Source organism: Phocoena sinus, chromosome 21 (assembly GCF_008692025.1).
Source record: "Phocoena sinus isolate mPhoSin1 chromosome 21, mPhoSin1.pri, whole genome shotgun sequence".
Lineage (NCBI taxonomy): Eukaryota > Metazoa > Chordata > Mammalia > Artiodactyla > Phocoenidae > Phocoena > Phocoena sinus.
The window spans coordinates 28,981,395-28,996,202 of NC_045783.1; the positions used below are offsets into that span (position 1 = coordinate 28,981,395).

A 14,808-nucleotide genomic window follows, 5' to 3' on the forward strand; every position below is an offset into this window, starting at 1 on the left:
AAAACTATTGCTTCGATTTATGTCAAAGAGTGTTCTGCCTGTGTTTTCCTCTAGGAGTTTTATCTGTGTGATTTAAACTTGGTTTTCTTACAGTACAGTAGTCTTAGAAAGCAGTAAAGGCTCCAGATCCATGGAAGCTGATGAGCAGACTTTGCAACCAAATCTACTACCAGCCCTGAGAGTTAAGCATAGACATGCAATCTCCTTATCTGGGAGTGGAGTATTAGAGGAGCCCACACTCTTAACCTACTCATCCAACTTAAGAAGGAGGCAGCAGTTGGCACACCACTTTAAAAAAGTGATCGGATACCTAAGCAAAGTACATTATTTCTAGTTTTCATTCTGTTTCTTAGCAACAAAACAAAAATCCTACTTTCCCCAGCCGTCTCTAGCATTTTACCGTCTCTCGTGGAAAAATGGAAATGGAAAACATCTAGGAAATAAGTATTATTTTGGGAAAAATGTCTAAAAACAGAAACATAAAGGAAATTTTGTGTATATTCTATATAATTAATGTTTGTTATATATCATAACAAATGATAGATATGTATAAATTTATATATATATTCTATAAAGTGTAATGCCATTGCCTAAGTTACTCTTTTTGTTTAAGGTAAAAAAAAAAATCGGATAAACCTAGGTTTCTTAAAATGTGAAGACTTAGGGGGAAAATCAGAGGAAGATTTTTCCAGAGTTTGTCTTTTTTTTTAATTGAAGTATAGTTTATGTGCAATATTATATGTTACAGGTGTACAATATAGTGAGTCACAATTTTTGAAGGTTATACTCTGTTTCTAGTTACTATAAAATATAGGCTATATTTCCCATATTGTACAGTATATCCTTGTAGCTTATTTCAGAGTTTCCTTTTTATCACTGAAAAGATTTTTGCAGGGAGGGAGGGACGTCATCTGGAACACTCGTTTGCTCTTCCTGAGACTCCAGCGTCCATGCGCTTAAGCTCACTGAGATGAAGAGCTGAGATTTAAGAGCTGCTTTCCTTCATGATGATCCAGATATGGTGGAAAATGAGGGTGAATAATAATTGCTCAGTCTGACAGCCTCTGAATACCGTGGCTCCCGAATGGGAGGATGTGCCCACAGGAAAAGAGATGTTGTCAGCCATTCCCCGCATTGAGCATCTCCATTGTGGGCTCAAGCTACACACCCCTCAGATTTGAGCAGTAATCACCATGAAGGGAAACAAGACTTCACAATTACTACCCACAATTTGCAAACCCTTCACAGCGACCTGGGAATCATTTACTCTTTCATTTGGATTGAATTAAATGAAACAAATCGAAAGTTGTGCTTATTCTTTATAAACTTTTCCTTGGATTCAATTCAGAGACCTTTCCTGAGTCCTCTCTCTTTGGACAGGTGGAAAATTCTGGTGATCCCTGGCTCAAAGGTAGAAATTCACAGAATATTTCATATTTTGACTCCATTTACCTGGTCACGGCAACGACGTCGACTGTCGGCTTTGGAGATGTGGTAGCCAAGACATCCCTAGGACGGACCTTCATCATGTTCTTCACCCTGGGGAGTTTGGTGAAGAATATTTTTATATCTTTTGAATATAGCTACATAAACCAAAAAACGTTTGGTTAATGGTGAGAAACAAAGTGATATAGGTTTGAGAGTGAATGTTGGATTATTCAGAGCGGGTGACAAATGAAAATGAAGAGATACGTGTGAATCCCATATTTTCCAAACTGCATCCCCTGGAGCACATGACGTAATTGTTCAATTGCCAGGGATACGGGTGGTAGACAAAGGAGAGCAGACGTTCCTAATTAGCCTGCGCATTGATTTGAGCAACCGCATCTTCCTTCATCTTTTGCCCATCGGATTATAGTCTTTCTTCCAAAGAGGAAGGGGATTTGAGATTTGATCTGCAGGAAGTTGTGTTCTTTCCAGCCCAAATGAGTAAACTCTCTCTAAACCAGCGTTTTACTACAGATAAGTGAACATCTGTGCTTGGTTCATGAGTGTGTCAAGGACAAAGTAAGCCTCCTTTTCTTTTAGTGACTTTAATGGCAATTCCTTAATAACCATCGCCGAGTTCTCCACTCTACCTTTCTGATATCCCCCTGTCCACATCATTTTTACATCCCCTCATTTCTGTCATTTTCCTTTAACCCTACTCTGTCCCATATGCTTTATTTTTTCCCCAAGCAGCAAACAGTATCAAGTGAAAGAGTCAGAAGGGCAGTTAGAAGTGATGACAGGAATAAATGGGTGGGGAGGTTGCCTTACTGCTTGTCTTTGCTTTCATCTTTTTGAAGGATGAAAAGCATTTTATTAAATTTTAACCAAATCCAAAGGCTGAAGTAAGGAAGAAAATTGGTCTCCCTTTAACAGCACAGTTCCCAGTCATGCCCTTCTTAGAAGAGAGAAAGTTTTACGTACCTGCTTTCTCCTTTGTAATCTTGGAATTTTGGAGTATCCTTGGAAGTAGTGAGACCTCAGGTTTTATTTGCCGATCATTTTAGGTTCTGTTTGCCAACTACGTCCCTGAAATGGTGGAACTTTTTGGTAACAAGAGGAAATACACCAGTTCCTATGAAGTGGTCAAAGGAAAGAAGTAAGTAGCTTTCAAGTATAATTTCTGCAGTTTGAGGTATTCTACTAAGTCACTCTCCCTTTCGAAACACTATTGCCTGGCCTAGATGGATATGTTGGCAAGGTCCTCTTTCACTAAAGAGGGCCATGCTGGAATAAGTACCATAAGAAGATATTTGCTGCTTGATACACGCTACCATCTAGATGCTCATGGGAGGATTAAATAAATCAATGACAGATATGTTGTCATTCAGTGTCACGTGCTGATGGTGCCGATATTTGTACATTCCTTATCTCAGACTGTTCTCTTACCTCCATTACTGATTGTCTTACTCATTTTAACCATGTGGTTGACTCATGGCTAACTTTACATAATGGATCCACTTAAAGTCACAGTTTAAATTTAAAGTAATTCAATTCAGTTGTCTTAGCCCAAACTCCCCTAAAGCTCATCCATGGGAAGAGGTTTGCTAGAGTGAGGAGGGGTTTCAGCCTGTCCTCCAGTCCTTCACAGATCACCTGTTTAGTCCATGCCACAGCTGTTTGTTCCCAGGAGCGAAGTGGATTTGGAGTTGTTTTTACTCTGCTTCTCTGTGGATGTATGTTACCTCCATTGCCATTATGATTTTTCATACCTAAGAAGAAGATAAGGAATTGGAAATCTCAAATTCAAAGCGATTCTTTTTTATTTAGTCTCTTACCTGCTGTAGAGGAAAGAGGCGCAGTGGCGATAAACTCCTTTGGAGTGATGTCTTAACACAGTTGGATAAAAACCAACATTGATCCAGGAGTATGAAGAGGAAGGTAACAAAATGAAATGAATGAAAAACAAATATTGAAAACAATGAAATAAGCTAGATAAGCCAAAGTCTAACCCAGTTCATCTCACACATGCTAAATAGGCCAATAAGGTCTGGAAAATATAAGTTTAACTTAGGCTAAAATTACGCTTTCAGTTTTCTTACATGACTAATGGGAGGAAAATAGCTTCTTTATGTATATGAAGCCTAAGGAAATTGACGGCTATTTTTCACCATAGAAGTTACATGCATAGATTTGTGGACCTGTGCTAGATGTCTCTCCATTGGACTCACTTTTTTTGTGAGTACTAGATAATTTTAGATGCAGAAGATAAACCAAAATAACCTAGATTCTGGTGCTGCCTCAGCCATAGTATTTGACTATGGGAAAATCAGTGAGCCATTCCGAGCTCAGTCGTTCCTCACTGAAAAAAGATGGCACCAGCCAATCAGGAGTCAAGTGGCAAATCAAGTGAAATTAACACACGTGCAACTCCATTATAAATTATAAATAACCGAGAAAAATCTAGCAGTTACGATAGTTATCCTTAAATGCCTGAAAAGCTATGTGTAATTCAAATGTGTGGAATCATTCCCTACAGAAATCTTATGCTCCTTTTGTATACTGGAGATGCAGTCCTTGGTGTTTCTAAGTTTAAAATCTAGGTGGAACTTTTTTTTTTTAACATCTTTATGGGAGTATAATTGCTTTACAGTGTTGTGTTAGTTTCTGCTGTATAACAAAGTGAATCAGCTATATGCATACATATATCCCTATATCCCCTCCCTCTTGCGTCTGCGTCCCAGCCTCCTTATCCCACCCCTCTAGGTCGTTGCAAAGCACTGAGCTCTCCCTGTGCTATGCAGCTGCTTCCCACTAGCTAGCTGTTTTACATTTGGCAGTGTATATATGTCCATGCCACTCTCTTACTTTGTCCCAGCTTACCCTTCCCCCTCCCCATGTCCTCAGATCCATTCTGTACATCAGCATCTTTATTCCTGTCCTGGCCCTAGGTTCTCCATGACCCTTTTTTTTTTTTTTAGATTCCATATATATGTGTTAGCATACAGTATTTGTTTTTCTCTTTCTGACTTACACACTTCCTAACACCATACACAAAAGTTAACTCAAGATGGATTAAAGACCTAAATGTAAGGCCAGACAGTATAAAACTCTTAGAGGAAAACATAGGCAGAACACTCTATGACATAAATCGCAGCAAGATCCCTTTTGACCCACCTCCTAGAGAAATGGAAATAAAAACAAAAATAAACAAATGGGACCTAATGAAACTGAAAAGCTTTTGCACAGCAAAGGAAACCATAAACAAGACGAAAAGACAACCCTCAGAATGGGAGAAAATATTTGCAAACGAAGCAACTGACAAAGGATTAACCTCCAAAATATACAAGCAGCTCATGCAGCTCAATATCAAAAACACAAACAATCCAATCCAAAAGTGGGCAGAAGACCTAAATAGACATTTCTCCAAAGACGATGCAGATTGCCAACAAACACATGAAAAAATGCTCAGCATCACTAATCATTAGAGAAATGCAAATCAAAACTACAATGAGGTATCAAATACCAACTTTTATTTCAAAGTAAGTTTAAGCTAATTGTCCATCTCGAAATCTAGGCAGGAAAATACTTCTGTTCCTGGGATGAACCACCTCCCATGTTTTCACTTTCTAGGTTCATTGTGGTCTGTGGAAACATCACTGTGGACAGTGTGACGGCTTTCCTGAGGAATTTTCTCCGCCATAAGGCAGGGGAGATCAATACTGAGATTGTTTTCCTGGGAGAGTAAGTGTATCTGTGTGACCCGTGGGCAGGGAATACTTGAAATACGTGTGAATATTTGTAATGGAAGAAAATTGCCCTTGCGGTATTAATTTTTAAAATTCGGAAATACTAGTAAGCAATAAGTAAGGAAAAAGCAGTTCATGACCAGAGTTAACCTCTGAAAATATATCTTGCCAGGTGTTTTTCCCAGTGAAACACTGGGAAATGCCTATTTAATACAAAAAGAGTTTTAAGTAGGCAGCATGGTTTCTAACTGTTCTGTTTTACAATTTGGGTTCCTAATGAGATTGAGCAATTTTTGTGTGTTTTGATGGTTTGTGGGTTTTTTGAAATGGCTCTTCATTTCTTTTATCCTCTTTTCTATGAGGAGGGTCCTCTGTTACTTTGCTGACTTTTAAGCCCCATTATATTTTTATATTAGCTGCTTTGTGTCATATGTTGTAAATATTTTTTCCTCTCCCTTTGCTTTTTAATTTTTATGCATGCTTTTGTTGTAAATCGAATACAGAAGCATCCGCTTTACATGGACTCTAATCCATCAACTCTTTCCTTTTGGCTTTCTGCTTTTCTGACATGCTTAGACCCCTCTGTCCTAGAATTAAGTAACTATCTCTCTAGCATTTTTAGTTTTTCATATTGAAATGTTTTATATTTAAGCTCTCTGGAATTGACTTTGTGTAATGTGTAGGGAACTAACTTCTTTATTTTTTTCCAAATGGTCTATCCATTATCCAGACATCACTCACTAAATAAGTCACCCAGATATGAAGTGACATTTTGATTTTATCCAGGATTGCCTATCAGATCACCTCGGCCTTCACGCATTTCATAGTTGAACACTGTACTCTCTTTACATCTGACACCTTCAACCCACCGTTACCTTGGGCTCTCAGGTGGGAGATAACCAGTAAGCATTTTGAATTTCTTTATGGTGCTGTTGACAGACAGCCAAGAGTTCTGCTTCAGGATCATTGTCATGCCTGTCTTTTCAATAATTTGTGTATTACTTGAATCCTTACTTAAAAAATAGTAAAAAACAAAAAAAAAAAAACCCTAAGTGCTAAAACCAGTGATAAGAGGCTAATAATTGTAACCCAGCTGAGACAAAGAGGAAGTCATTAAATGTGTGGAAAGTAACTTCTTTTATCGGCTGATGTATTTTCATAGACTAATGTAGGTATTTGTCAAGGTAATGAATGAAATTTCTTAAATGGTACAAAATGTTGGAAGTGTCTATCTAGAATTTTGTCAATTACATCTATACTCTGAAGACTCCAGAATTGAATGTCCCCCACTAGACATTCTCTGTGGCTTCATAGTCACACAACTAATTGCTCACTGGGTATTTCCACCCCCGTGTTTCAGAGGCCCCTCAGACTCAACATTTTCAAAAGTAAACTCAAGAGGGAAGAGATATGGGAACATATGTATATGTATAACTGATTCACTTTGTTATAAAGCAGAAACTAACACACCATTGTAAAGCAATTATACCCCAATAAAGATGTAAAAAAAAATCTCAATTCTAAAGAAAATAAAAAGTAAACTCATGATTTAATGTCCAACTTTTCCATCTCACAAGGCAAATTAAAAACTTTTAAATTAAAAAACAAGAAGGAAAGGAAACAGCTTTTCCTGCCTCAGCAAGTGGGACCTCATCAATGCGGCTCCTTAAAACAGCAAACTAGGCATTGTCTTTGACTTTACTGTCTCCCTCAAGCCCTGTGTACACGTTCATCATCAATAGCATCTCCTACATAAATCCTAGTTCTACCATTTTGTCTCCACTCTCACAACCCTGTTCAAAGTTCCTATCTTGTCTCTCCTGAACTTCTGTAAAGGCTACTTTATTGATCTGTTCTTTCTGCTCAGAAGCTCTTCTGCTTTATGTGACTGATTTATTTTCATCTCCCAGCACTCACAGTCCTTCCCTGGCAACTTATCTAAATTAACGTCTCCTAATCCTCCTATCTCATCACTCCATTTATTTGCTTTAAAGCAGTTATCACAGTCTGTGATTGTGGTGGATTTTCCTTTGGTGCAGAGGTTCACATTACCTTTTCTTACTGTACATTCATGCTGCTCCTCTCAGTAAACCTGTGCTGGCCTTTGACTTAACTTGAGAAATAGAATTCAGCAGAGGGAAGACTGTGGTATATTGTTTTTTAAAAGATGGCTACCAGAAACCCCTCCCAAATGTTTACACATATTCTCCTCCTCCTATCAAAAGTGGAGTCTTCTAGCTTCCCTTCTATTGATCTGGGCTGGCCTTTTGACTCATTTTAACCAATGAAACACGTGTAAATGACTGAGGCCAGTTAAAGGACCAACCCATAAAGAGCCTATTACCTTCTGTGTTCAGTGTCTTGAAACCCTGGACCACTATGTAAGAAGTTTCACCTCCTCCTCCAGGGGGAGGAAGCCCATCCAGCTGTCAGCTCCTCCAGAAGCCCAGCTGAGGCAACAGACCTGTAAGTGATGCCATCTCAGAGGTTCTAGCCCACTAGAGCTCTCAGCTAAACAGAGTCATGTCTCCAACAAAACTGCATGGAGCAGAAGACTCACCCAGCTGAGCCCAGTCAAAACAAAGAATTTCAAGAAATAATAACTCATTATTTTAAGCCACAAAGATTGTGCCAGATTTTGTGCAAACTTAGGTAACTGATATAGAAATTGACACTTTTCTTTCTTTGTTACTTATTATTTAAAGCAAAAACAATATCCAAGATATTATAAAATGTCATAAAGGTAAAATATTAATTTATGTTTCTATAATTCAGGATAACTAGTAGCATCCAACAAAAACTAACTATGGCTGAATTAACAGAAAAAAAAGTTGATATTATGTAGCTCTCAAAACATCCAGAAGACCAGATAACTAGGCTTAGAGAATATACAACAGTGAATAATGATGAGATACTTATTTCCTTGAGTAATTTGTATTGTTATTGTGCCTGAGTGGGTACATAAATATTGATTTATTATTCTTTATATTGAATGCATACATCCTATGCACTTTGCATATGTGCAGGTTTTCACAATCAAATGAAAACTTTCTAGAGTTGAAAAAAAGATATCAGTTCTCAGATTGGAAAGGTGCCATAATGCTGATCAGGATAAATGAAAATCATGTACACACAGGCACGTTGTCATAGCATGTAAGGCAGGGGTCCTCAACCCACCTGTCTGCAGCCTGTTAGGAACCGGGCCGCACAGCAGGAGGTGAGCGGCAGGCGAGTGCGCAAAGCTTCATCTGCCACTCCCCATCGCTCACGTTACCGCTGAACCATCCACCGCCCCACCTCCCATCCATGGAAGAATTGTCTTCCATGAAACCGGTCCCTGGTGCCAAAAAGGTTGGGGACCGCTGATGTAAGGGTCACCTAATTCAGCAGTTGTTGAGGGATGGGGCAGATCCGTGTAGGAATCCAGAAGATAGTACTATTCCAGAAAGTAATATAGGAACATAACTTACACATCAAATCGCAAAATACTTATCACCAAATATTTAACCCCTTCCTATTTCTCCAGTCTTACTGCTCAGAGATAACTATTTCTTCCAGTTTAAATCTGTGTTTTATCACTCTTTTGACTCCTCAGTTGTACACAGTATTTATTCATCACCTGATATTTTGCAGATGTGTATTATTCATCCCTCTGCACCACTTTCCCTTCTTCAGTTGTTCCATTATAGTTATCTTCTAATTTGTAATTACAGCGACAGTGTTTATATCATTATGGCTGATAATATGTTGGTCTTTGATAACAGTACAACCTCAAATTTTTTTCTGGTACTTATGATTGCCGTCCTTTTTATATGTCTATCATTAAATATTTTCCAATAGATACATCACATGCATAGCAATAAATATTTTCTAACTTTTTCAACATTAAATAATCTCATAAGAATAAAAGTTGAGTGAAAAATTCCCAAGAGTTGCACAGGAGTCACTGGAGCTTAGAAAAAATATCTTAGAACTTACGTTTATTTTTTAAATAGCAAGGTAATAATTAAGCAGCATGTTTAAAACTCTTTATCCCAAATTATAACTCAGAAAGACAATTACATAGAATTACAATACACATTAAAATGAATTACTGTGAAGTGAACACCCATGTAACTACCACCCAAATCAAGATATATTCTGTTACCAGCACCCCAGGAAAACCCTCCCCAATAATAACCCAGTCTTTCGTCCCTAGAGATAATTATGATTTTGACTTTATATCTTACATTTATTAATTGTCCTATCTCCTATGTTTATTTAGAATATTTAAGTTTTTCCTGTTTTTAAACTCACATAAATGGAATATAAATTTATTTACCTCAATAATGCGTTTGTAAGATTCATCCGTGTTGCAGCTGGATGTAGCTGTACCTATTCATTTTCACTGCTGTGTAGTAGAGCATTCCATTATATGAATACACCACAATTTTTCTTAATCCATTCTACTGTTGGTTGACATTTCTCCTCAATTTTGTCTATTATGAAGAATGTTGCTTTGAAAATTCTTATATATGTGTCCTGGTCCCCAGGCATTAAATTGCAGAGTAGTAAATCTTCCTGTAACAGAACTGTCAGTCATTCAAAATGTTTTTTTCTGGTCTGCACTTCCACCAGCAGCCCTGAGAGCTCCTTTCACCATATACAGCCTTACTACCGCTTGGAAATGTTGCTTCGCATCCTACCTAACACTTAGAAACATCAGTCTTTTTAGTTTTAGCCGTTCTTTGGGATAGTGTTTTGCAAGACAGTGTATCTTATTGTGGTTTATAATCTCATTTTTCTGGTTAGTAATGAGGCCAAGCATATATTCATATGTATAAGCCATTTGGGTTCCCTCTTATGAAATGGCTGTTATCTTGCCCATTTTTTAAATTAGAATGTAGTTGATTTACAACGTCGTGTTAGTTTCTGGTATACAGTAAGGTGATTTAATATATACATATTCTTCTTCCTATTATTTTCTATTATGCTTCTTTTTGCCCATTTTTATCCTAAATTAAGTGCAGATCTGCCAGTGACAGGCTCTTTTTTTTTTTTTAATGTAAGGACATCTTTATTTTCTTTCTATTCTTGAAAGATAATTTTATGGATATAGAGTTCTAAGCTGCCACATTTTATCCTTAAGAACCATGAAAGTATTATTCTGTTGATTTCTGGCTTTTGTTGTCGCTATTAAGAAGTCTGTTAAACTATCTTCTTTAATGAATTCTCTTCTTAAAAAAATTATGTGTTGTACTTAATGTGAAAGTATGTTATTTACTATGATGTGTGTAGTTGTGAATTTCTGATAATTTATTGTGCTTAGTATTCATGAGTCTTCCTGAGTCTCCGGCTTGGTGTTTTCCACCATTTCTGGAAGATTCTCAATTATTTCTTCATGTATTGCCCTTGTCACTATGTTCTTTCTCCTCCTTTTCTGGGAATTCAATTATGTTAGTCCTTTTTTTTACTGTGCCAAATATATTTCTTACCCTCTGTTTTGTATTTCTCCTCTTTTTTGTATCTCTGTGTTACATTCTGGATACTTCATTCTGAACTACCTTCCAGATTCCTACTTCTCTATCTGTGTTTAATCTATTTACAAACTCATTCATTGAGTTTTTAATTTGAGTTATTGTATTTTTCAGTTCCAGAATTTATATTTGGTTCTTTAGCAAATATTCTCTGTTTTCATAGTTTCTTGTGTTTCCAAGGTTACCTTTTATTTATTTCAATAAAATAAACATAATTATGTTGTAGTTTGTGTCCAGTAATTCAATGTCTTAAGTCCTTGGTTTTTCTTGTCCGTTGTTTCCACTGGTTGTTACACATAGTATCTTCTTTTCTTTGTATGCTTTTTTGTCTTAGATTATGTGCTTATTCTTCTATTAAAAAATATTTACAGAAATAACTTGTAGCCTAGAAAAATATTACATTCTTCCAGAGAGGATTTTTTTTTAATTTTTATTTATTTATTTATGGCTGTGTTGGGTCTTTGTTTCTGTGTGAGGGCTTTCTCTTGCCCCGTTGTGGCAAGCGGGGGCCACTCTTCATTGCGGTGCGCAGGCTTCTCACTATTGCGGCCTCTCTTGTTGCGGAGCACAGGCTCCAGACGTGCAGGCTCAGTAATTGTGGCTCATGGTAGTTGCTCCGCGGCATGTGGGATCTTCCCAGACCAGGGCTCGAACCCATGTCCCCTGCATTGGCAGGCAGATTCTCAACCACTGCACCACCAGGGAAGCCCCCAGAGAGGATATTTATTTACTTCTTCCAAGTACAATGGGGCACCCGTGCCTTAGGACCACGTAAATCCAAATTCAACGCTCGATGTTCACTGTACTACCCAGGTGACAAACTCAGAATGAAAGTACATCTGAAAACTAATTTATTCAATTTTACACTTCTTCTATGCCTGCATACCTTTGTTATGCCAGGTTAAAATTTGGAGAAGTTACTAAAGTCTTCATTTTGTGTGTCAGGGGAGCTGGAAGTTTTTGGACCCCTTACCCTATGACATCACCAGAATGTTAGCTCAGTTTGGTAGCTGTATCTTCTGAATTACTAAATGCTTTGGGAGGTGGAGGGACTGGACATAACCTCCAAGACCTTGATTTCTTCTAGATTTTGGCCTGGAAATTCTTCGCGGTCTGGTTATATCTTTCATGATTTATTAGATGTTTTTATATTTCATCCAGCATTTTTATATATCCTTAGTAGAAGGTTGGCTGAAATTATCTAGTTTACTATGCCTGAAAACAAAGGCCCCAGCTCTAGTGATGTTTAATATATGAAAACATGCAAAGCTCTCACTTGTTCACATATGTTTTAAGGGAATAGGGGAAGTTTTACTCGAGGATTGACAAATTCAGACAATTTCCAAATATTGCCGTTGATAGTGGGCCAGATAACACAAGTATTGTATAGTCTGTTATAAGGATTTGGCTTTAAGGAAGTTGCCTTTTCTCCGAGTCAGTCCTGAATTCTTGGAGGATTTTCAGCAGAGGGATGACATAACTAGATTTAGTTTTCTTCTTTAGTGTTGGGAAATTAGAATTGGATTTATCGTAATTCTTACAACAACCTTTGTACTTATACATAAGCACATTTTGGTTGTTTGTTTTTGTAAGTAGCTGTTTTTAATAATGCTCTAAGTACCAGTACATGAACTCACCATCGAGACAAAATTTAGGACAGAACCCGTATCTAACTATATGATCCTACCCACATTTCATACTGCTCTCAGTTGTTTTGTACATCATCATCATTCTTTATCTCTCCTACAGTTTTATTGCAATTATGTACAGTCTTAAAATGTTTAGCTGTGTTTAACTTTACAGAAGGAAGATCACACCAATGGAATCTTGTGGTACTTAGATTTTCCTCATTTTATATTTCTAAGATACACTCATTTTTCTGAGTGTTGCTGTAGTTAATTGTTTACTGTTATATGATATTGCATTGGCAGAGTAAACCTTAGTTTATTTATCCACTCTTGGTGTGATTTGCATTGTTTCTAGATTTTTCTATTGGAAATAATTTTATTATTAACATGGCTTATGTATGGCTCTTAGTGGACCTGTGCAAGAGTGTCTGTGTATGTGTGTGTGTGGGGAGGGTGGTTTAATGGTGTGAAGAATGTGAATGTTCATTTTTAAGAGATAGTATCATTTTTTACTAGTGGTTGCACCGTTTTTCAAGCTTATCAGCAATCTGTAAGGGACTTTGTGTAGTTGTACATCTACATTCTTTCTGACAGCTGGCATGGTCATACTTGTTAATCTTTGCAGTGGAATCAGCGTAAAGTGGAATCTCATGGCGGTTTTGATTTATAAGCCTCTTATCACTAAGTATGGAGTTTCTCTTCATGTTTATTAGCCATACGTGTTTCCTCTTTCCGTGAAAAGCCTGTTCATGCATTTTACCTGTTTTTCTATTGGATTGTTTGTGGGGCTTTTCTTATTTAATTTCTAGGAGTGCTTAATGTATTCTTGACACTAACTGTTCATCAGTGATCTGAACTGTAACTATATTTTTCCAGTTTATAACTTGTCTTTTCACTGAGTATGAGAAGTATTTTGATATTCAAAAGTTTTTAATATTATCATAGTTCAAATTTTCAATCATTTCAATTGTATTTAATGATTTTTTTTGGTTTTTGTGTAGGAATTTTTCCATATCCCAATATTTTAAAGACATTTAATTACATTTCCTATTAAGAATTTTTAATTTTTGTCGATGTTTAAATCTCTAATTATACTGGAATTTGTTTTTTTATGGCGTGACATATGAATAAACCTTCCGCTTCTTCCATAGATAAGCATCTTATCAGTGCTAGTTATTGAATAAACCCTTTTCCCCTCACTGATCTGACATGCTACCCGTATAAATAGGTCTATTCTGTGTTTTTTTAAATCAATTTATCTCTTACTGCATTAATACTATGCTTTTTTAATTGCTAAAGATTCATAATTAATCCTTATACATCTTAGGGCAGGTTTTCCCTCCTTGCTCTTCTTTTTCCAATAGTTGACAAGCTCTTCTTGGCCCCTTATCTTTCATATAAATTTTATAATCATTTTATCATGAACTATGAAAAACCCTGTGGAAATTGATGGGAGGAATCTAATTGAAACTTTGGTTTAAAATTGATTTTTTGTGTTACAAATTCTTTCTAACTCTGACTATACTATGGTTGTCTACTTATTTAGATCTCACTTAGTGTCTCAATAATATTGTATAATTTCCCAGGCTTGCTGATGTTTATTATATATTATGTAATTTTACATATGTGTATATGTAATAAATATATGTGACGTATATATTTATAAGTACTTGATATTTTCTGATATATTTGAAATAGTGTCTTATTGTATTTTCTACTTGTTTGCTTTTGGTATGAAAAACCAGAATTGACCTTTGTGTATTAATCTTCCATTCATCCATATTGTTAAATTAGCCTCTATTTATTTTTCTGTAGTGTTTAGGGGTTTCTATGTAGATAATCATATTAGTTCAGATAAAGAGAGTTTATTTCTTCCTTTCTAACCCTTATGTGTACCGTGTATCTTTATTTTCTTATTGCTCTTGCTAAGACATCAAATATAATGAGAAAAAAGCAATAGTTGTATCTCTTCTTCATTTCTCATTTTAAAGAAAACTTTTCTCATATTTTCCCACTAAGGCCATCCTTTTTATTTTAAAGATACTCTTTATTTGGTTAAGGATATTCTTTTCTCTTCCTAATATACCATGAGTTTTATTTCTTAACTGTGAAAAGATATTTTAATCAACCTTTTCTGTGCATCTGAGGTGTCTGTGTCATTTTTAATTTGTTAATGTGATGAATTAAATTAATAGTTTTGCTATAATGGTTATTTTGGCTTCGTAGTATTTGTTGGGGACCATTCTCTATTTTTAAGGTGTTTGAAAGACTTTGTATAAAAATGGGATTATTTGTTGCTTGAAAGTGTGGTAGAAGTTGCCTGCTAAACCATTTAGAACTGGTGGTTTTAAAAATTGTGTTTAATGTGTGGGTCTATGTATGTGTTTTGTTCGTTTTTGTTTAGTTTTGAGAGTTTTTAATCTCTACTTTGCCTGTAGGTATTTTTATCTTCTTTCAGTATTATGAGTCATTTTTGTCTTCTCTTTT

The 14,808-nt window shown here is 36.3% G+C and overlaps 1 protein-coding gene across 1 annotated transcript in view; it reads left to right on the top strand.

Annotated features, from left to right (window-relative positions):
* KCNU1 (potassium calcium-activated channel subfamily U member 1) overlaps positions 1 to 14,808 on the top strand; it is a 181,524-nt gene that overhangs the window by 70,499 nt on the left and 96,217 nt on the right. The window contains exons 10-12 of the mRNA XM_032618128.1: positions 1,381 to 1,551; positions 2,496 to 2,587; positions 5,062 to 5,172. Coding sequence (XP_032474019.1) covers positions 1,381 to 1,551; positions 2,496 to 2,587; positions 5,062 to 5,172 — 374 coding nt within the window. The remainder of the gene's footprint in view (positions 1 to 1,380; positions 1,552 to 2,495; positions 2,588 to 5,061; positions 5,173 to 14,808) is intronic.